General features: G+C 45.5%; 1 protein-coding gene across 1 annotated transcript; it reads right to left on the bottom strand.

Annotated features, from left to right (window-relative positions):
- Positions 1 to 617: 617 nt before the first annotated feature.
- xpo1b (exportin 1 b) lies at positions 618 to 22,758 on the bottom strand. Its single transcript, XM_080481738.1, has 25 exons — positions 22,370 to 22,758; positions 19,899 to 20,030; positions 19,629 to 19,730; positions 15,470 to 15,542; positions 14,210 to 14,271; positions 12,757 to 12,801; positions 9,873 to 10,054; positions 8,913 to 8,961; positions 8,645 to 8,764; positions 8,427 to 8,555; positions 8,110 to 8,268; positions 7,538 to 7,735; positions 6,680 to 6,818; positions 6,103 to 6,284; positions 5,865 to 6,021; positions 5,609 to 5,772; positions 5,384 to 5,518; positions 5,108 to 5,291; positions 4,845 to 4,951; positions 4,519 to 4,713; positions 3,467 to 3,635; positions 2,382 to 2,516; positions 2,124 to 2,283; positions 1,930 to 2,026; positions 618 to 969 (listed from the first exon to the last, which is right to left on the bottom strand). The coding sequence occupies exons 2-25, from the start codon at positions 20,022 to 20,024 to the stop codon at positions 823 to 825; spliced, it is 3,216 nt and encodes a 1,071-aa protein (XP_080337864.1). The 5' UTR covers positions 20,025 to 20,030; positions 22,370 to 22,758; the 3' UTR covers positions 618 to 822.
- Positions 22,759 to 23,627: the final 869 nt, after the last annotated feature.

Here is a 23,627-nt window from a genome sequence, read left to right as displayed (position 1 = left end):
AGTTCAGGATGCGGAACGCCGTCTTGAGTTAAACGGGAGTTTGTTAGAAAGATGCAACCAACCGAGAAGCCATAAATAACCTCCGCCAACGACCTTAAAACATCCCAGTAATGAAGGCTCGCAAACGAGCAACAATCCTCTTAGAGGAAAAACAAAACGCTGATGTCGACTCGGCGACAGCACACACACACACACACACACACACACACACGCACGCACGCACAACAACAACAACAAATAGAAACAATAGAATAAAAGGAAAAAATGTTCCCATGGTATTAAAGATGCTATACAGTTGGGATGATATGCACATACTGGGTGTGGCTTTCCCTAAAAAAACAAACAAACAAACAACCCAAAAACAAATAATTATAATAATAATAATAATAATAATAATAATATAACAATGGCCTCCTGCTGGGAGCAGCTTCTCTCAGCCTTCATTCATTTTTCCGTTAGATTCACATTCTCCCACCATGCACGGGGGCAACAGACGGACGCAGAGGAGGACATACTGAACGCTAAACCGCTTCGTCACCGCCGCCGACCCGCCCAATCAGAAGCTCGGATTAACGGCTGTGGAAAGTTCTTTGTTTTTTTGTTTGTTTTGTTTTTTTACACAAAAAGTCTCCATAGAAAACGCAGATTATGAAAAAAGGGCCGCAGGGCGACGCGCTGATCGTGGATTGGCTTCGTTTTTGGGCGTCCGGATGGAGCGCCACGCCGTCTCTCTGGGGTTTAGTTGCGTTTGCTGTGGTTGGTGGTGGTGGTGGGGGGGGTGGGGTTGTTTGTACTGTACAGTTTGCGGGGGAGGGGTCAGTCTCAGTCGCACATCTCCTCGGGGATCTCGTGCGGGTTGAGGATTCCCGGCACCGACATCTGGATCTTGTGTTTCTCCTCCTGGGCCTGACGCAGCGACGCCTCCCGCTCCTCCAGGAACAAGTCCGAGGTGTCCTCGCCCGCAAACTCCTGCAGAGGAGGGGGGGGGGGGGGGGGGGGGGGCATCAGCCTCACTCGTACCTTCTGACATGAACACTCCAGAGGCTGAAGTTTGATACGATGTCGAGGAACGCGTACCGACAACTTTTTATGACATTTTCACTGAATATCAGCGTGGAGTCGCTATTTTGAGCTTCTTTTTTTTTTTTGGGTGGTTGTAAGTTCAAGTGGTTTTTAATCATTGAGCTTTTTTTTATTAATTTTGACAGGATTTTTTTTTGTAAATTTTTTTTTTTTTTGCAGTTTTTTGGTTATTTCAAGCTATTTTGGGAATAAAAAAAAAAAAAAAAAAAGCTATTTTAAGCCAGATTTTTTCCTTTTCTTTTTAAAGTGATTTTATTTAGTTATTTTGAGATATGTCAAAAAGTTTGTTTCTTGCCAATATGTGTTTTTTGCAATTTTAACTAGTTTTGGTCGCTTTTCAATCATTTTAGCTGTTTACATTATTTTAGACATTTTTATCCATTTCATTACATTGTTGATTAATTTGAGCTTTTTTTAATTTAAATCTGCATTCAACAGTTCGCTGTTGTTTTTTTTTAGCCTTTTGTTTCTGTTCTTGGACAGTTTTTACCATTTTCAACCATTTTATTTTCTTCTAAAAACTGCTTTTATCAGTGTTTTTTTTAACCGTTTGTTACTTAAGCCAATTCTCAAACTTTTTTCAAACTTTTTTGGTTTTCCCACATTTAAGCTGTTTTCTTTTAAACGACACACAATTGTCCAAATTAGAAGTTAAAACAAACAATAAAGATTTTATTGTGTAATCCCAGTTGAGTCTTATCAATCGATTCATTCTTCCAACGTGATTAGAACGACTGCTTCTTTTCTCCAACGGTGAGATGAAGTCGGATTTGTTTGCAGTGGAATCTGACCGGGAGTGACTTTGTGACACTTTGAAGTGAAGTGTGATCGGTGTTTGAATCTCACCTTGATCTGGACCAGGAAGTCCCTCAGGTGCTCCTTGAAGGCGGGAATGTCCTGATTTAAGCTGAACAGGCCGGTTACAAACACCTTCACCTGAGCACTGGAACACACACACACACACACAAATGTGAGCCGTGGCAGACAGACAGGAGTGTGTGTGTGTGTGAGAGAGTGTGAGAGTGTGTGTGTTGGCTCACTCTTGTAGGTGGGGGAAGGCGGTCTTCAGCAGGTTGGCCACGTACTCCTGGATGAAGGCCTGGTTGTTGGCGGGGCTGCCGGGGTTCAGCGCCGTCGTGATCTTCCCCTCCTCCACCAGGTTGAACATGTAGGCCAGGATGGAGGCGTGCATCGTCAGGCCTGACAAAACAAACCCCACCTTTAACTCCACCCGAAGCACAGCGGGATCCGTGTGTGTGTGTGTGTGTGTGTGTGTGTGTGTGTGAGAGAGAGCTCACCGGCGGTGTGCGACGTGTCGGTGACCACGGAGAAGATGTGCTGCAGGATGTCGCAGAAGTACGTCTGGTAGAAGCTCTGAGCCGCCGCCTCCTCCTGAGCCACGTTCTGCAGCATGGTGTAGAGGATCTGCAGGCCTGGGGGGCGAAACGCAGCGTCACACCGGGTCAGAACACCCACGGCAGAACAACCCAGGTTCAAATCCTTCATCCAGTCAAATCACTTATATCACAAATAAGTGCTTCCTTTGTATTTTTAATAATGTCATTAACCAGGACTGAACACAGGGACAAAGACTAACCAGATGAATTATTAACTTTTATTTTGGGGGAGACATTTTCACTTTTGAACAAAGAATGTTGGTGTGGAGCTGCAGTCCGGAGCTTTTTTTTAAAAATCATTTATTGTAGTTTTTAAAAAAGCAATTTTAAGCTGTTTAAGACTTTTTAAAGTTTTTTTTTTAGAAAATCTAAGAACTTTTTAGTCAAATCAAGATTTTTGGGGGGCAATTTAAGTATTTTCTTTACTTATTTTGAGATTTTTATTTATTTATTTTAAGTTATTTTAAGAAGTATTTTCCAGCCACTTGCCATTTTGGTTGTTTCAGCAAATTCGAGCCATTTTGATCCATTTCTCTACATTTTTCAGGAACTGAATAATCAGAATTGAATATCAGAATCGATAAATTCTCACCCATTTCCAATATAATAAAAACTAAAGCAACAATCTTTATGTTGAGCTTTTCTCATTTTAGAATTGCCTTGAAATTTATCAAGTTATTTAATTTCTATTTCTCCAACTAATAATGTGAAACTGACATGATGTGATTGAAGTGTTTCTTTTGTATTAGAAAATATGAATAATGAAAAACTGTCTGAATCCATTAAACTCGTGAAAGTTTACCAACATGTGTCTATAAGGCTTTTAGTAAGTCATAATTAAGGTCATTTTTAAGAGACTAGTGTTCAAGGTTTGTAAGAGATGCTGAAATGTGTGTGTGTGTGTGTGTGTAAATTCAATTACACTGAATTTAATGTATTCAGAAAACACTCATGTTATAAACCATGAATAGAAAATGTCGTCTCACCGGTGTCGGCCACGTTCCTCATGGTGTGTTTGAAGGCCCAGATGATGGAGTCCAGCACCAGCTTGAACTGGGCCGGGGGGATGGCGAGGAAGGCGGGGAAGCAGTGAGAGTTGACCGCCTGCAGCAGGTAGAAGAAATGGGTCCGGTGCTCCGGGAACTCCTCAAAGTTCTGCCAACAAACACAACGGCAAGCAGGTCAGACCCGGCATCCCGCCACTACCGTCGCGTCGGCTCACACGGGAAACTAAATCTACTAGTTTAAAGGAGTTTTCTTTGATGCCTTGCTTTCCCAGCTTTGGCCACTAGGCGGCAGTTTCTTCCACAGACCTATGGCTGCATTCACAAGGTCAGTGTAATGTGACCCAATTCAGATTTTTTTATTTATTTTTTTGCTCTTATCTATATCTGATGAAAGCCTCATTCACATGTGGAAATAAATCAGATCTGTATCGGATCATGTGCCAGCACGGCCACCGTGTAATCACACTGGTCGGATTTTCTAAACATTGCTTCTCTAACGTCATCAAATCTGACACCACCGGGCTTATTTTGCCTCATAAATAGTGAGTAAATAAATGAGAAGCACGGAGGCGAGCCGACGGGAGGAAAGTCCAGCACGGCGGTCACATGACTTCTCGGAGGAAATAATGGCAGCAGATGCATCATTCTGATTAAAACTGGACTTAAAGGTTTAAGTGAAAAAGCAAAACTGTCTTCGTGTCCCTGGGCGTCTCTTTACACGACAACGGTGGGAGGAGCATCTGAAACTGCACGTTTTTGAAAATGGCTCCCAAGGTGGAACTTTTTGAAAACTCTCCAGACTCTGTCGCCATGGAAACGGGCTGGGGTGGGGGTGCATGTGCAGAAGAACAAACGACCATGTTGCACATGCACAGTAGCAGTGGAACCCTTCTCAACCTTTTCGGACGACCAGCTGTCCGATGGGAGGAATTCACACGGCGTCCCCAAGACGCTGATCAACCAGCCGATCAGTCGTGTGAGTTATGGGCTCATGATTCCCGACACTTCCTCCCCCGATCGCCGCCGCTCACCTTGTTGATCATGTTCAGCGTGCACTCGAAGACGGCGTCGAAGATCTGGGGGATCTCGCTGGTGATGTGCCCCCCCAGCTTGTTGACGATGGTGGCCATGGTGCTGAGCACCTCGGGCTCGCGGGCGGCCGGCACGTTGCGCTGGTAATCGATGAGGACGGCGTCCAGCAGCGGTGGCACGAAGTTCTCTCCGACCTGGACAACCATCGCAACATTCAGAAGTATTACGAATATTATTCATGAAGCTGCTAAAATACATCTGAGGGAGACGGGCGGGTCTGAAAGCAGGAAATTGAAGCGTTGGACGTCGCTGCACGGCGTCTCACCATCTGAGGGTCGTTGGACCGGCTGACCCAGCCCGAGATCAGCTTCAGTGTTTCCCGCTTCACCGTCCTCATGCTGCGGATCAGAGGCTGCTTCGTCACCATCTCACCTGCAACGCAAAGCGGATGAGGAGTTTCTTTTGTTTCTTTTTTTCAAACTTCATCCTCTCGTGAGGCTCAGATCTCAACCAGATCACCAGGTTCTCATGGATTCCCATTATTCTGGAGTTTCTGACTATTTCGCTCACAAACGGCGCCGTCCTTACCGTTGGTCTGGATGGCGGCCGAGATGTTCTCGCTCAGGCACTTGTAGACGTTGAGCATGTCGAGGTAAATGCGTCCCAGCTGGATGACGAAGGGGTGACCCACGGCCTTGCAGGCCCGGACGTTGGTCTTCAGGATGCTGCCCAGCTGCTTCACCGTCTCGGGGTCCTTCAGGATGTCGACGTTCTGAGAGGAAGAGGAGAGAGGTCGATTCCCTCCGTCAGCCCGGGAGTTCAAAACCTTTTACAGAGACGCGTGGCGCTCGGCGCTTCCTTTACCTTGGTGGCCTGCTGGATGATGCTGTCCCACACCTGGTTGGGCAGCAGCATGTATTTCTCTATCAGGTGCTCCTGCACGGCCTGGTCCGTCTGCGCTCCGATCATATAGCCCACCGCCTCGTAGAACGTGTGCACCTGCGCGTGGAGGACAAGACGGCGTGAGAACAGAGACCCCCCCCGTGCGTGCGTTAGGCGCTGCGGCTCGGACGGCGTCTCGCCGCTGACCTGCTGGGGCTGGAGGTCGCAGATGATGGTGTTGATGTTGTTGAGGATCTCGTCGATGAAGGGCATCACCTCGCCCACCTGCACCTGGATGAAGTGGCGCCGGCACTTCTGCGCGATCTTGATGAAGGTGTCGCACGCCATGTCCTGCACTCCGTCGTGGGTTTCTGACGAAGGATGGAGGCGAAAATAAAAATGAAAACGTTTCCAAATACCGCCGTTCTCCACGAGCACTTATCCAGAGGTCCGGTCGCCTCACCGTGCATGAACTCAAAGAGCTTGTTGACCACGGTCTTGAGGAACTTCCAGTGAGCTCTGAGGAAGCGTGGGTACTGGCCGACGATGTACATGATGTTGGAGGCGATGATGGCCTTGTTGTCCTTCCCTCTCTTCTGCTCACACAGACCCAGCAGGTCCTGAAGCAAACACACACACACACACTGTGAGTAAAATCCCTGAAATCCCTGGTTAAATAACGACTCTGCGCCACAGTGCACCTTAATGACGGTGACGAGGAACCTCTTCTCGTCCTCCTCGTGCATGGCGCCGCTGATGGAGCCGATGGCCCAGCACAGCGTGTTGAGGTTCTTCCAGGACCACTCGGTGCCGTTCACCTGGTTGTGGAGCTTCTCCGTCATGATGCGCTCGGTGTCGGCGTAGTCCAGGTGAGTGAGGTACACTGCAGGAGCGCACGGCACATTTCCGTGATCACACATCTGAGTCCAAACTAGTGGTTACGCATGCACAGTAGCGGCATTAACGCCATCTAGATTTATGTTTGGTGGAAATTCTTTTCGAGTAAAGTTGACGAACGATTTCTTTGTGTAAATCAAATTAAAAAATTTGTTGGAAATCAGACTTTAACCACTCTGAAGTACAAAATCAGGCTTGTTTTCATAGTTTTAACAGGATTTTCCACGGATCGGAAACAACAAAATCTGGATTATTTTACTGTAGAGTCACGTAGACGATAATAAAATTCCACATACGATAAGGAATTCCTAATAAATCATAAAACAACTTAAGTATTAAAGTAAGAGAAAGTGCGGGATCGTGGAGGGAGGGCGTCGTTACCGAGAGTCTCCCTCATGTTCTTGTAGAGGTTGATGGAATCCGTGTCTTTCATGAACTCCCGCACGACCTCGCCCTGGTCGTTCTCCACCACCAGGACCTCCTCCGGCTTCGCCATCCGACTCACCATCAGCAGACGCACCTGTCGCATGGAGAAGATGGCCTGTCAGCGCGTGGACGCGTCGGGAAGCCACACTGGATTATATGTCTCACACACACCAACGTACACACATATATATGCCCCCCCACCTCCCTTAGCCTGCATGATTTTCCACAACGGCGTGCACATGGGAACACACACACACGCATGCAAAAACTGTACACATGCACACAGATGCAAGCACAAAACACACTCAAAATATATGTGCACAACGACATGCACACTCAGAAATACGCACACACGCACGTAAACACACAATGAATATAGAAACACATGCGTATTCACAAACAGAAGTGTACACACACGCACAGACCCGAGTGCAACCACACTGTGTATACAATATCTACGTACGCACAAAAGAAATACATGCCTGCATCCACAAATCCCTACACACACACAGAAACATGCATGTAAGCACATCAACAATTGTAATGTGAACACACACACACACACACGCACGCACGCACGCACGCACGCACGCACGCACACGCACTAAACTCCCATCACCACAGAGAGAGAAATTTATCAGCTGCTGAATTACTGTAACTTTGTAACTAGAACCTGCTCCGGCAGCCACCTGTCGCTGAGCGCTGCCAGCTCATTCTAATGTGACTGCCGGCTAAGACGCCGCAGCTTTAACAAACGTTCCCAGTTGAAGAGGCGGCGCCGCCGAAGTGGGCCCCCGGCGTGGCGGGCCGTACCTTGGAGAGGACCGGCAGGTAGAGCTGCCGGCGCGGCGGCACGTCAAAGTGCTGGTTCCCGGAGAGCAGCGGGGACGTGGACGTGGAGAAGGGGCTCTCTCTGTACAGCTCGGCGGCCAAGTGGTTCCAATACTCCAGACAGATTTTGAAGATCTCGGTCTCTTCCACCTCCGACACCAGCAGCATGTAGTGGAGGGCCTGAGGAGCAACAACGAGAAAATAAAAACGAAATGTTGATGTTTCGCTTCCATTTAAATTGTTTTGGTCACATTGTCTGAACTGTTTAAGTGTCACAGGCTGCGAGTTCCACATTTAGAAAGAACAACAGATTTGAAAGTATAAATGTCTCTAGGCCAAGTGTTTAGAACTGTGTATCTATTCAAATTGAATTGGTATTTTTCAGCTTTAAAGTCGTTTCATGCTTTACAAAGTGACTTCAACTTGTTCTTCGTTTCTTTCAAAAGTTTTCAATTGGCTTCCGGGTGAAATGGACCAAAAATACTGAAGACGTCCGGAGCGAAGAGGGAAGGAGAAGCCGAGACTTCCGGGTTCCCCCGGTCTGAGCGACTGACCTCCATGAGCGTCTCTCTGAGGTTGAGGCGCTTCTCGATGAGCTGGCCGTGCTCTTTGAGGAACGTACAGAGGAACAGGCTGAGGTTCTGGATGAAGTTCTGCTCGTCGTCCTTGCCGTTGGCGTAGGCCAGCCGGATGTTGGTGTTCAGAGGCAGCATCTGGAAATGGAGCGGATTCCGTTTAATAAAAAAAGATCGAGGACGGAACGAGAAGCGGACAATCTGTGTGTGTGTGTGTGTGTGTGTGTGTGTGTGTGTGTGTGTGTGTGTGTGTGTGTGTGTGTGTGTGTGTGTGTGTGTGTATAATCAGGACGCACCTGTTTGAGCTGACACATGGTGAGTGTGAAAAGCGTCACGAACTGCTCCTCGTACTGACTAACGCTCACTCCGGCGATCTCCGTCAGGCACTTCAGCGTCACGTTGCGGAACATCGGCACGTTCAAAAACTGCACACAGGAAGCAAACGGTGCACTCAAACCACCCGCGTCGCTTTTTCTTTCTTTTCTTTTTTTTTGACAAGCGTCTCCAAACTCACCTTATACACCAGCGTGCTGATCAGCTTGGTTTCAAAGATGTATCCCAGAGGGATCCAGTTGAGAAAACGCAAGAGGGTCTCCAGAGTGGCGTGGACCAGAGGGGCATTCTGGGAATTTTCCTGAGGTACAACAAAGGATGAAAAACATGCTTTGAAACCAGATTCTTCAGGCCCCGTGTACAACGGTTTTTAGTGGAAAACGTAAAACTGTCATTGTGTTTTGGCACAATAACAAAAAAAAAAAAACCTGTCATTAGAGAGTACTCACCATAACAAACTGACAGAGCTGGAATATCTGGGAGAACTCGTTGCACATGCTGAAAAAAAAAAGAAAAGAAAAGGAACATGTTAATGTCCGCAGGAAGCTTCATGAAAAGCCTCCAACACGCTTTGGTTTGACTATTTAATAAATCACTCCGTCATTGTGGAGCTTGTTTTGTAAAGAGCACCTCTGAAGAAAGCGAACACGGTTCTTAAAATGACTGGAACTCATTAAAGATTCACAAGTTAAAGTGAAAAAGTTCAAACGGGTGCGAGGCTGTTCGGGACACTAACTCCTCTAAACACGTATAAATAACAAAGACGCTCCTCTTCATTCTGGAGACATTTACTATTATTTTCAGGTGCGCGAAGAACACAGATACGGATGAACGTCACTGGGATTGAGGGGTTTGCGCAGCGGTAGGATGATGTAACCAAAACAACGTGCAGCTGAGCCAGACGAGCCTTGCTCGTCCCCGGGATACGAGGGGCGCCGATGTATTCTTCTTTGACAACCTGCCTCCTGCTGCTCACGTCCAAGTTTCCTACAGTGTGCAGCCAAACGCGGCCAACAGCTGAAACGGCGCTCATCGACAGTGGATTTGCAGGCAGCGTGCCTCAGTGAACTCCACTGCACGGTGCTGTGATTGGAATTTCCCTGTTCCAACTCTTATTGATTTATGCTACAGAACTATAGTGCAGAGTTAATATAGACATTTGTGCCGTAAAGCTCTTTGATTCATTTCACCAATATTATGTTTTTGTTTTTTTTTTATTATATTTTATAACTCTAACGAGCCGAGAGTGAAATGAAACGAGCATTCTCATTGGTCGATTTCATTCATTCCCAGCCAATCAGTGATCCGTTCGTTACTAAAGTGTGATCAGTGTTTGTAATAAAAATGCACACATTTGTTACCACAAGGAGCCCGACCCTGCCGGTGGCGTTTGGAAGCGGCGTGCTGACCTGTCTTTGAGGTGTTTGGCCTTGACCTGCGTCATCTGGCCGCTGGAGAAGTCGAAGACCTCCTCGCTGAGCAGCTTGAGGATGATCATGTTGTTCTGGCAGAGGCTCTCGCTGGTGCGGCTCGCACCCACGATGTCGCTGATGAAGGTGGGCCAGTGCTTGGGCCACTCCTGCTTCAGGATCTGCGGGCGCAGGGAGACAACACGGGCAACGTTCAGAAAGAAAGATCGCCCACCGGAACCAACGTGCAAATCGGGAGAAAAAAAACTATGAAATAAATGGTATATAATCGTCTTTTCTTTAATCTCAGCTGGTTTGCGGAGAACGATAGTAAACGTGTTTTTCTGACTCTGATGTAACGGGCCAACCGTCTGCTCGGACACGTCGCCTGATATTTCCGAGGCGGCCTCCTGAGGACGGCTGGAATCTGGAGCTCCTCGGTCCCTCAAGGCCAAAACAATGTTAGCTCGGCTGACGCAAGCGGTGACTCACTCTCACTCACTGGCATTAATGCAAAGTCACTCATGTAGCCACCAAGCCAACCCCCCCCCTCCCCCCTACGCACATATACATCAGACGCACACGCCAGGGGACGGTGTCAAACACTTTTACATTTACAAGCTGAGATCTTACTCCTCAGAGGGCTCAATGGACGACTTCCCCCTCCAAATCCGGGAGTAAGAATACAAGTATCATCAGCTCCATTTGTTACATAATGAGATCCTATTCCAAGTGGTTAGTAACAGATTCTACTTTCCATGCACACAGACACTGTGCTCTGATATCAAGAAGCCTCACTGTCCGATCACCTCTACAGACACACAATCTAGCACAGCATGACCAGAACCCCGGCAATCAGCATTTTATCATGACAGCAAGAGCACATTTTGTCCTCTTCGTCGATGTCTTAGATCAGGAGTGTCAAACTCATTTCAGTTCAGGGGCCACATACAGCCCAGTTTGCCGGCCGGGAAAATAGTGCCCAAAAAACAAACAAACAAAAAATAAAAATCTTTAAAGATTAAACTTTAAAGACTTTCTTTGTTGTGATGCAGAGTACAGGTGAGGAAAATGTAGTAATTTTCGGTAGTAATTTTTTGGTTTAGTGAAAATATAGACATCGTCGCCATAAAGCCAACCTTATAGCTGCTGCATTATGCACGTTTTTACAAACTCACCCTGACAGAATGACTTTGATATTAATGCAAGTTTGTCATATCATCAATATTTAACCTTGTTCTCAGCGTTGCGTTGAAGCTGCTATTTTTAAGAAATTTGTTTGGTGTTTTGTCGGGCCAGACTGGAGCCTCTTGTGGTCCCAGTTTTGGCCCACAGGCTATATGTTTGACACCTTCTCTTAGAAAAAAAAAAATAGGAAGGCAGAAGGGAATAAGCCTGAGTTGTGTTGGTGCGACGTCCGAGTCTGAACATCTTAATACCAGATGAGAGTAAAACTTCACAGATCTTGTGTAGTTCATCCTTCCATGGGCATGTCCACAATAATATGACGGATGTGTGTGTGTGTGTGTGTGTGTGTGTTTTACTTTCCTGAACACTGAGTGTGTTACCTTTTGAAACAAAGTCGCATTTTGCTCAACTTTTCCATGCTGTCTCAAAACTCGGCTTTCAAATGAGCTGAACTCAGACCTGCTCCACTCTTTACCAGGGCTGGACAAAAGAAATCTAATCAATCAATCAATTGAATTTGTAGCTAAAAAGATTTTTATTTAGCAAATTTGACCCCCCCCCAACCACTTCTTTGGGGGTGCATTTTTCGTGTTCTGTTCTACTGTTCCTTGTGGGTTTCCGTAGTTGCTGTTGCACTTTTGCTTAAAACCTGGTTAAAGCTTGAATTTGTTGAACGACTGAGCCTCGTTTACTTTTTATTTTGGGATCGTTTATATGCATTCTAACTCTGAGGACAATCACAGCAATAAAGTTGCACTTTCGACAATATATCTGATGTCTGCCGTCATTTTTGTCTGCCGCCAGCCCTACTCTTTACCCACCAGAGTGAATATTCTCACTGACACTTAGTCACTGACACTTTTTTTGGGGGGGGGGCTTTGTGCACTTCACATTAAAAAAAAAAAAAAAAAGCCCTATAGTCTTAGGAGAGAGCACTAATTCGGACCAAGCAGAACGTTGTGATATGAGCACACACACACACACACACACACACACACACACACACACACACACACACACACACACACACACACACACACACACACACACACACACACACACACACACACACACACACACACACACACACACACACACACACACACACACACACACACACACACACACACACACACACACACACACACACACACACACACACACACACACACACACACAAAGTGTGAAAACCAGCCCGTACTGCTGCAGTCAAGACCAAGACCGCTCTTTAGTACTACAACACAACTGGCCTAACGGACGACCTTGCAAAGTGTAAGAGTTACAAAGGTAGCTGGGGTTCAATATGAGTAGCAAACTTAAAATAACACCCGAGCGAAAGGATCAGTGATGCAGCGGACGGAGTGTTGAGCCGTGGGGAGAATGTTGAAGGAAGTGTTTCTGATCCTCCAGTAGATTAGTCAACTAAAGCCCAACGTCATTTGTTGCGTCCTTAAAAGTAGCAAAATGTTGTCGACAGACAGATCACAACTCTTTCTTTAAACTGTCCAACCTCGTCAGAACATATCTAATCACAGGGAGATCCTTTCATTATGGACTCTTCAACTTTTGCACTGAAACTAAAGGGAACATCAGGAATTGTCAGATATTTTGCAGGATCAGTTTGAGTTAAACGTTGCAAAGTCTCCTTTTGCAATAGCAACAGACACAGACACACACACACGTTTCTGACGCTTACCTGGACCAGGATCATGTTCAGCTTCCCGATGTACACTTTTTCTTTCTAAAATAACAAAAAGAAAACAGACATGAGGAAGGAAGGCGAGACATTCTGTTACAGCATGTCCGTTTCACAATAAAAGCCTTCTGTCAGTTAATAACACCGTTACAAATCAAATTCGGAACTTAACAACCAGTACGGACATTCGATGAAACAAAATTCTGGTTTCGGGACACAGTTATGATCAAAATCCAACATATTTGATGGGACAGACGCCACCGGCGCTATGACCTTCTGTCTGTAGAAGACATGTCGGCACCGGTCAAGAGCGTTTGAAAATAAACACCTTCAATCAATTTCATCCCAAAATTACAGCCTCCGATAGAGCGAGTGGTGAAGTCAGACATAAGTAGCAGCCTCAGTGAGAGCAAGTTGTTGTTTTTCCGAGTTGAGCGTCCGCTTCGCTGGTTCCTATGACTACCTGAAGTGCCCTTCTACTCTGCTCCGATCTTCCTACTATCTCGTCCTGATGAGTTGAGTGAGTCACGTTGTGCAGAGTAATGGAGAACGAAGCAAACGGCATGCTTTCTCAGAGGGAAGTGAAAAGCCACTGGCCAGGTGGTGGACGTCGTGTTCATCACGACGTCTTCTCGTTACTCCGAGCTGCTCTGAGGTGTGTTGTTCATGCCGACAGGTCAGTACACGGAAGTTCTGATATAAGAGAGAGGATCAGACAGGCGAAGAGGAGCCCGACCGATGATGCTGCATTAACCCGGGAACAGGAAATGAAAGGCTACGCACGATAGTTTCTATTTATGGACGGTTTGATCCATTTTCACGGCTGCCTGTTACCTTATTCAGGTGTGTCCACACAGGGAGGAGACGATTAAAAATGTACGACAACACTGCCACCTAGCAGCAGGTGGGGTGAAGCACTGTCGTTCTGATAAATCTGCCGGATTCACTGCTACCGTGTGGAATGATTGATGCTGAATGTCTGTGTAACACTTTTCACGTCGAGTTTTCTAAAAGCAATATATTGAATTTTACCTTGCCAATACAAAAGCTATAAGTTAGCGTTTGCTCTGCACATCAACATATTAGGCAAGTTAGATCAAACGAGTGTAAGGCCGCTGTTTACAAGACAGAAACTTTCAAAACGTTTTCAGTGTCCGTTTAAATTTCCAATGGTGCTTGGAGCCAAAATGCACTTTTTGGGCTCCCAAAGTGGAACTTTTTGAAAATGCCCCAACAACCATCTCCGTGGAAAACGCAACTTTCTTGAAACACTCGGGCTCCGTCTCCTTGTGGAGAGGGTAAACGCTGCTACTGTGCATGCACAACGTGTGAGTAGATGGATAATAACAGCCATTGCGAAACTCCGTGAAAACACAAAAAAACTATGCGGTTTAACTTGGAACGCTGTCGTATAAAGGCAGTGAAAAACTCCCACTTTGTCCAGAACACTCACCTCTACGTTCGATGCGTCTGATGAAGTCTTGATAATGAGTCCAACCACATACTTTTTTATACCTGGCACATGAAGAAAGACATGAGAAGGCGACGGTTAGCGTCAAAAAGTGAACTTCAGCACACCCCGGTTCACATTACTCAGCAGCCCACATCCAGGCAGGAAGAAAACATCTGGGCTGGTTCAGTGGCGTTTCCACCTCAAGTCAACACGAGCAGAGCATCTTTCAAAAAGAAAACGGGAAAAAAAACAAACAAAGAAAAGAAGAAAAGAAAACGTGTGTTTTTAACTCCCTCGAGTTTTCTTTCATACACAACTTAAAGCTGGACTCGGGAGTGCTTTTGCAGCTTGAGAGGAGCCGAAAACAAAAGCAATACTCGGACAAGTGGGTGAGAGGACATACTTGCCGGTCGCCCTGCTCTGGGTTTGCCAAAATTCAGGCATCTAAAGTCAGAAGCAGGGAAGTCTTAGGTCAATGAGAAAAAACTATTTGGAGCAAAACTAGAGAAGATTTGCATTTAAATGTCAATTTTAATTAATCATTGTTTGTTTTTTTTGCTGGATGAGAGATGGAGAGCTAGGACTTCTTCCTTTAATAGATCAAGAAATAAATCAACTTTTAGCTCATTTCCATTTCATGTACTATGTAAATGAGCTGTGATGATTAATCGGACAAAAGACAACCATTAAAGTCTTTTCAGAAAGCCCAGAGAATTTACGGCAGGAAACCAAAATGTAGGATTTGTTGGTCTTGCAGCCTTTACTAGATGTAAAAAAACCAAACAATTACTGCTCTGTAACAACCCATCCTTTACTCCCTTGTTGGTATAATGACATGAATGTGCTCAAAGCAGCATTGAAATGTGTTATTTTCCACACGAACAAAAAAGAATAATCAGCAGAAAGACGTCTAAATCAAGGCCACAAAAACAAAACCACACAGATAAAGTCTTCAAAATGTTAATTTCATCTAGATATTATATTTTTTCAGAGGCATCATTAAAAACCTGTGCAGGGATGTTTTGTAAAACGGCTGCTAAAGTGCACAATCCAACCCCAACCCCTTTTTTTTGCAACAGCAGCAGCAGCAGCCAGTACAAGCCAGCCGAGCAGAAAACAAACCGGCATGCTTAGTGGGGGAATAGCCCTCAACATGGCAACCGCACGTCACAAACAGTTCAAACTGCTCCGACGCTCCAGTGGCAACTATTTGTTGGGACTTCAAGCACAACAGCAAGATTTTTTTATTTTTTTTTTTACCTTCACACTGATTCCTCGGGAGGATCTTCCATCTTGTTTTGATAACCGTTTCCAGAATCTGAAGAGCATAGTACTGTAACACGCAAGGAGGAGAGAAGCATTAGGAGGACACCTCTATGAAAACAATCAGCAAGCATTGTGCAACTTTAATACAAACCAAAAAAGGAAAAAATAAAAACAGTATGAAGTGGACCAGCCTGGAGTAAACTTCTAAACTGGATTGGACTGAACCACATCGTTCATGCAGATTTTGTAGTATGTCAAACATTCACTTTTTTTTTTTTTTTTTTTAAATCTCAACAAACAGCATTAAGCTGGAACGCTGCAGAAGTCCTGCTGTTTCTCCCAGCATCACACCAGACAGCCAAAGACAGCAGAAAGATTCGCCAGCCCATTAGCTGGCTTTGCCTCGGAATGCACCGTGTGTGAGGGAAACGACCGACAAGATGTGTTAGAGATCCTTAAACCGAGGCTACACACACTATGGAGGGTTGGATATCGAGAACTGGCGTCTGAATATATTGACTCCTGAACACAGAGCTGGACTCTGCTGCTTCCGTGAAGCACACGTCTCACAAGTGGAGTGCACACAGTATCGCGTCAGCATTTAGACGGCAACGTTTTGAAAACGATGTACTTTTCATGCAGTGATGCTAGTGGGTGCTGTTGTTAGGTAATAAAAACACCCAACATCCGCGCTGTGGACTCTGAGCACCGCTGTCGTGTAAACAAAAAATAAAACCTTTGCCGTGATCACTTGAAGTGATCCAATTCCTTCAGTAATGCATCTAGCACACCTGGCTTCTGGTGAGAACGAACATTCTGATTCGTCTGCGCTCCTCAAACATGTTGGAAACTCAGAGCAACTTCTCGGGTACCAAGAAGTATGGAAAACTTTTCATATATAGTTACAAATCATGTTCTTGTTATTTCATGTGACGGCAAAATATGGACTTTTTGGAATTGCACTACAAAGTCTTAATCACTGCAACCACGTCTCTACAAAAAAAAAAAAAGCTCCTTAAAAACATTAATACACACAGTGGCTTGTAAAAGTGTTTATATCCCTTGACGTGTTCCACATTTTGTCACATTACAACCACAAATGTGTTTTATTGGGATTTTATGTGAGACACCAACACGACGCGGAAGGAAAATTATACAGTTTCACCAATATTTTTCAAATTATAAAACTGAAAAGTTTTCATCCACCTTTAGCTGGAATCCCAGCTGTAAGTCGTTTAGCGTCTGTCTCCGCCAGCTCTGAACATGGACACACTGGTAGGTCTGCAGCTGGAACCAGACTCTCGTGTTCAAAGATACTCAAAGCTTGGGATATTTTCTTTTTATAGCTTAACCCTTCTTTAAACTTCTCCACAGCCCTCTCCCTGACCTGTCCGGTTTGTTCCTCAGTCTTCATGATGCCGTTTGGTCACAAATGTTCTCTAATGATGGTCTGAGGCCTTCACAGAACAGCTGGATTCATACTGAGATTAGATTGCACACCGTTGGGACTCTATTTACGAATTAGGCGACTTCTGAGGGCTCTTGGTTGCTCTGGATTTTATTTAGAAGGATCAGAGTAGAAGGGGATTTTTGTTTTTAACACCACACTTCAGCTTTTATTCAAAATGTTGGAACCCATGTGTCATGATCTTTGTGCTTCACACGTTTATGCCATGTTGTATTGGTCCATCACACGAAATCCCAATAAAATGCATTTATATTTCTGATTGTAATGTGACGAAAAGTACAAGGGGTATATGAACACTTTTGCAAGCCACTGTATGTTTTTCTACTATTTTCAGGTTCAAACTCAGGTTTTCTCAGAGCATGCAGTAGATCCGACCTTAGAATCCACAATCCAAAACGAAAAGTTGTCGATACCCAACCCTGAGCTCCGCGGTCCGTTTTCTGAACAGTACGCCTCTTGATTTGTGCTGTAAACCTGAATCTGATCCCTTTAGCTGGTGTGTCATAAGGAACAGCAAGACCAACCACAGGTTATGTTCCCTGCTCATTTCTGATTGCCTAATTGAGAAGCATGAAGAGAGAAAAACTGTTCATTTACAAGTCAAGTCTTTGATCTAATGTTACTTTGACCGTTTCAACTGTAGGGATCATCGATTCAAGGAAACAATGATTCCAACAAAAACAAGACAAACAATGAATTGCACGTGATAAACGGATGTTATTGAAGCGGGATTAACACGATGTGTGACAGACAATGAATGCTGGAAGAATAAAAAGGTGAAATCTCCGTATGGGCACAGAGACAGTACGGCGCCCACAGGTGTCGCCTGGAGCGCCGCACCCGTCTCGGCCCGTGGCGTATTCTACCTTCGACTGTTACGATCTGCACAGACCACCGCGGGAGGCATGAAGAGGGAAACTATCAGCAGGAGGTGGCCAAATGCGCGGTTTGTGTTTTAGCTTGAGGAACAGGACGGAGGGGATCAGAGGAGGGAGGAGAGGAGGAAAAAGGATGCACTGGAGTGGGGAGGAGGGCGGGCGGGCGGGAGCGGCGCCATGATCCCTACAGGTGAATTAAGTCATTCACATCGCTTCTCTACAATGAGTCCTACTGACTGCAGCCTGCACCCTCCCTCTGTCCAATGAAACAGATGCAATAGAAACGGATGAACAGAATTCAGTCAAAGGGAATTTAAAAAGGGTAGACCTTGTGGAGGCCTGCCGGCAAAGCCTAGCTGTGTCATGACGCACAGGATGACACACCCCTTTTCTTCCTATTACAAGCCATAAACATAATGGAACATTGTGATTAATATCAAAAAGTCACAGCTTGAATTCAGCACATTTGCAAATATTATGATCACTACTAAGAAAAAAAGCCAGATGTGCAGAGTGCTTTTAAAGTTGTTTTCTTTTTAAAACTAACGAATGCAGATAAATGCAGAATTGAAGAGGTGTTTACCTTTTGTCTCCTCTTTTCCTCTAATGCCCCTATTTATTTGGCAAATTTCACATTTAAAAACTAGGAAAAAAAAAAAAGGTCCTGTTGATACATCAACTCAGACATTAGTAATGAATGTCAGGGTTAAGCAATCTTACAGGCAAGCAACAAAGAAGAAGGCAGATGTCAACAATACTTTGAGGAAGGCGCAAATGGATCCGTGTGCATTCGGTTTGTGGATTAAGCTTTAAGTAAATATCGTTGCCAATGTCGATTTGTTCATGCGATTTGGACTATTTGAATGCAAGTGAAGACGACTCAACGAGTGTGGTCAGTATGTTTACGATTCAGAGTCTGCGTTACCAGCTGCATTGCCTTATCCGAGGACATGATTTACTCACAAATGATTATTTGTTAATTGTATTAGTGTGCGAATGAGCTCACATGACTACAAATCTTCTTGTTTGCAGCTGAAAGTTGTGAGTTTGTGGACAGGGATGGTGTTTATAAACACAAAACGTGAGCAAACATGCACTTGCTAAGTCTAACTACTGCTGCTGCTCATCCCACAAATGCATGTTTGTTACAAATGTTATGGCCGATCTGTGCATCTTAACCCGCAATGAGTTGTAGCTTGAGCTCGCCCACAATTATGAGAAGATAAAGACTGAATTGATCTCAGAATAGTTCAGATATTTTTTTTTATTTACCCTGACATCTTGTCATTAATGCACATTAGGCAGAGCTCCCCTGTGGCTTTCAGCTTCATCGTACTTAAGTGTGACTTGTAGGGGAAAACACGCCTCAGCTTTTCAGACTTCTGCCAACAACCACGAAGGGCTATCCTGGCAGGGCTGTATGATCGAGTGGAGAACATAAAATAGCAGGTGGAGCCAACAGGTCATAGTCCTGATTGGCTCATTTGGTATTTAGATTACGTTGCAGCTGCGGGATGGTGGGCAGAACCTTCGCCGTGTTTGATAGGTTCGCGTCCAACAGAATTCCGGTTATCAGAGGGGCAGAGGTCCTGCATAGCTCCAGCGTTAGGGCATGAGACAAATACTGCTCCTACCGAGTATTGAGCTTATGCATGATGTGTTCTCTCCGTGGACACGGGATACGCTCCATTCAATCTCTGGTGCAATCAAACAGCTGGAGTTTATTGTTTTGTGTGATGTTTTAGAAGACTCCTTCCTCAAAGCACAAGCAAGAGTCTCTGCAAAACTGTTTCCTGGACTGGCTTACTTTGGTGTTCATGTTCTGGGAGAACTCCAGGATGGTGTCCACTCTCGTCCAGGCATCTGGATGTTCCTTTAAGTGTGTCAGCACTTCTTGTGCCATTCTTTGCTACAATAAAAACAAACAGATAATGCTTCAGAACTTCAAACTGAGACAGCCAGATGCATGAGGGAATACTGCCGAGTGTCACAGAAGGTGGATTTATTGAACAGATGCAATATTAAAAAGGGAAGCTTGCATTAAAAGAAAAGTGTTTCATTGACAGACAGGACGTACCTGTGGTCCCACCCCATGATATAGACAGTTGACCACATTATCCAGCAGGTTGATATCCAGTTTCTGGTTGAAGTCCAGCAGCTGCTGTGCTGCATGGTCTGCTAACATTGTCATAATTGCTGGCATAGAGCTCTAGAGAAAGGACAGCAGAGAGAGAGAAAGAGAGAGAGAGGGAGAGAGATAAGGGGGGGCGGTGAGTGCACACAGAACATTCAGCAGCCAAAGTCATGTGAGCTGTGTGTTTAGAAACAATTCCAAACAGCTGACCACCTCACAAACATCCCTCCGACCCACTGTCGAGCCGCCCATTTATAAAGTTAAAAGCTGACAGTGTCACATGCCTGTCAGTGATCGAAAAGTAAACAGAGGGGAGAGGAAGCACTGTGGCAGTTCTTGTGTCTGAAAACTGATGAGAGGTTTGGGACACAGGCAAGTTCAGATGTCAGGACTCTACAAGCAGCAGAGACAAATGAGTCATTCAAACTTTAGACGTGTCCGTCTCGTCCTGCAGCCCAAAGTGCCTCACAGACGATGGTGACGAGAGAAAGCAATAGATGGGATAGTGCAACAGCTAATGGACAAAATACAGAACAAATCAGGTGAGGGTTTATAGTTGATGTTTGGCAATAAACTGAATGGGACGTGACATCATGGTGGAACACAAGCAGAGGTCATCGGTGGACAGACAACTTTCCACTCTCCTTACTGCAGTTAGTTGGTGTCACAAAAACAAGCAAACTGCAGCTGAAATTATGAAAATTTGGACTTAAAACATCAGGGGGTGTGGTGGGTGACATTGCATATAGGCTGGAGGGGGTCCTATGAGGATTCAGAGCTTTTGAGTCCAATCAAGAAACCCGCAAGGAATAAATAATACTAAGCCAATGGATTTGTACATTTAAAGAGCACCTTTAAAAGCTTACATTGCTCAAATTCAATTACAGACAAAAGATGTGCAAGGATGAGCGCAAAGTAATGAGAAGAATGAAACGTGCGGAAAACATGATAAAAAGCTAAAACATTATTAAAGCGGAAAGCATTTAGATGGGCAGAACTGATAACAAATATTAAAAACAACTCCACATCGACAGATTTAATAAGTGACCCTTAAATGTTTTCTTTTCAGCATCAAGGTTTTAAATCTTTTAAAATGAACAAAATTTCCAAGACTGTGGCGTTATTGTAAGCTATTTGAAAATATACTTTAAAAGTTACTATTGAAAAGCAGGAGAGACACACCTATGCTATAAAAGGTATATAAAAAAAAGACCACAATCACAAATAGTTCACAATTCATAGCTTCCAGAGCACTTTAAATGGGATGAAGTTCTCCCAAATGTGTTAAATGCTCTGTAATCTTACATAAAGGTTTCCCTAAATTTGACCAAAACTGGACACATGCATACAAACTGATGCACTTGGGTTATATTTAGACGGATCAATCATGATTGTCAGAATCACTGTGGTAGTGAGCGTTTAAAGTGTTGCCCTCAAACCCTAGAAAAGCAGCAACTGGCTTTTTGTAAATATAGGCCAGCAATTCAGCTGGACCATTCATAAAAATAAACGAGCAGATTCACGACAAAAAAAACCCCAAACAACAATAAAAGAAATACGCTTGTCAGTCCCCCTCCGGACTCAATAATATAAGAAGGTTAAATGTCCCACGTGTCGGAGATATAACCGACGACGTCACGTTGTTTACATCCATACGCGGAGTAGAGTTCACTCCTCCGAACACACAAGAGGAAGCTGAATTATAATAAAAAAAAAAAAAATGCGGCGGCCGAGCACGCTGACGGCCTCGAGCATTACACCGGTGACGCCGCGTGACGCTATAAACAGTTAGCATTTAGCCATTAGCCGCGGAGGCTAGCCGCCTAGCAGCGTGTCGCACAAACACTCCATTCACGTGCGGCGCTCCGCTCAAACCGGCCACTCCCACTCGGGCCAATGCGGGGACCGCGGGACGCCGATTGAGCCGCAGTCATTACCCGTCACATCGCCGATGTTTTCGGGGAAGTTTTTTTTCTTTTTTTTTGCGCTCCGACGTTGATTGAGAAATTTATGGTTCTCAGTCATAAAGTTACCAGCTAGCGGCGGCTAAACTTGACACATCCGCACGCCCCTCGCGCACACGAGCGGGAGGAGAAGGCACGGATATTTAACCGCAGCGTATCCATCCGCAGCCTCCGTTAGTTCTGCGTTTATTCCGGTGAAGTTAAAGCCGCACTCTCCACCGGCAGCCAGCGTTAGCTAATCCCCGTAAAGTAGCAAGTGCTAGCTAGCGGGCTATTTGGTTTTACCCACCGCTGATGCTGCTGCGGACTTGCATGAGCATCGTCTTTTCTATTGGAAAACACAAGTTAACAGCCAAACCGAAATGCAGGATTTATTCCCCGGGACGGGGTTCAGTCAAGAAACGTTAATCACAGCATGTCAGGATTGGTACTTCACCCCAGGTTACCTACCTAAAGTCCAAGGCTTTGACTGAAAAAGAGTGGCGTTTGCCAGAGGAGCTACGAGATCTAGTGAGTACGGTTGATTGGGAGGCACAAAAAAAAAAAAAAAAAAAAGATTTCTTATTTTTTTTTTCTGCAGCGTTGCCTCTATCTCCAGCTCCAGCAGTGAGTGATGTCTGGCTGGTAACAACCACTGATGTGGACTCCAAAGCTACTATCACGGCAAACCCAGCAAGCCGTCACTCCGATACATCTTACGGATCAAACCGAGCCTTGATTCCGTAATTAATTCGTTACTCTAATGATTTTTCCAGCGGGGCGGTTTAGAGGTTGTGTGCCTGCGCCTCCTCTCCTCTCTCAAGCAACTAACTCTCAACCGGTTGAAACCGGTTCAGACTGGGAGATTCCATCTCGGTTTAGTTTTCAGCCGATGGCGCCGCGTAAAAGTTTGGACTGGGGTCCCGCCCGCCGCGCGTCGCGATTGGCTGCCCCGCCGGCGCAGACTTCCTGCCCGCGCTCCCATTGGCCGGCCGAGCCGTCCGTCCGTTTCAATTCGCTCAAGCGCCCACGCCGCCACTCCGCCCGGAGAGAAAAAGAGGGCAGACTCCCGAGCAGAATGGACTTCTTTCTGCACCGCTCCGGCGAATAAACTACAGTCTCGCTGTTTATGCCCCCCCGCACGTTTAACTTTTAAGACTGACTTCACGTATGCAATAGGGGCTTTTGAGGCACATTCAAGTACAATAATGCGTTTTTCTTTTTTATTAAAAAAAACAACAACCCCAAACTGATTTCACATGCACTTTAAGACCGTGTGTGTGTGTGTGTGTGTGAGACACTTCTGCTGCTTTAAAAAACGCACCACAAAGCTGAAAACACAGCGCTTGTGCTGGGAGACGTGCTCACAACGCCTGTGCCATTCATTTGCCTGTTGCTTGTAAGCTGGTAATTTTCCACCAGCCACGAGTGGGAGTGGTTACATGAACATGAACGCACGGGGTTAGAAAAACGACCTGGAGGAGAACTGCGCTTCCCGAACGAGACGGAGCGACCAACCCGCCAGGGCCGACCGGGACCTGACTTCTTTATTCCGCTACAAATGTCGCGCCGGCGGACGCGCGATATTCAGCCGCCGTGTGCGTGTTTTGTCGCTAATTGAGCGCCGCTGTCAATTGAGGATGAAAACATGACAGCTCCGCTCGCTCGCCGCCTCGCGCTCCCCTCCGCGGTCACGTGGTGCAGCGCGCTACTTGATGGAAAAATACTG

Source organism: Lipophrys pholis, assembly GCF_963383615.2.
Source record: "Lipophrys pholis genome assembly, chromosome: 15".
Taxonomy (NCBI): Eukaryota; Metazoa; Chordata; class Actinopteri; order Blenniiformes; family Blenniidae; genus Lipophrys; species Lipophrys pholis.
This window is presented reverse-complemented; position numbering and strand designations above follow the sequence as displayed.

What these genes read in the sequence shown, in the direction of transcription:
- xpo1b (XM_080481738.1), bottom strand. Translation starts at nt 20,024, where the DNA reads ATGCCAGCAATTATGACAATGTTAGCAGACCATGCAGCACAGCAGCTG. An exon ending in TGAACATGATCCTGGTCCAG is followed by an intron (nt 10,055 to 12,756) that starts GTAAGCGTCAGA and finishes CTGCGCCCGCAG; the next exon opens with ATCCTGAAGCAGGAGTGGCC. An exon ending in GGTCCAACGACCCTCAGATG is followed by an intron (nt 4,714 to 4,844) that starts GTGAGACGCCGT and finishes ATGGTTGTCCAG; the next exon opens with GTCGGAGAGAACTTCGTGCC.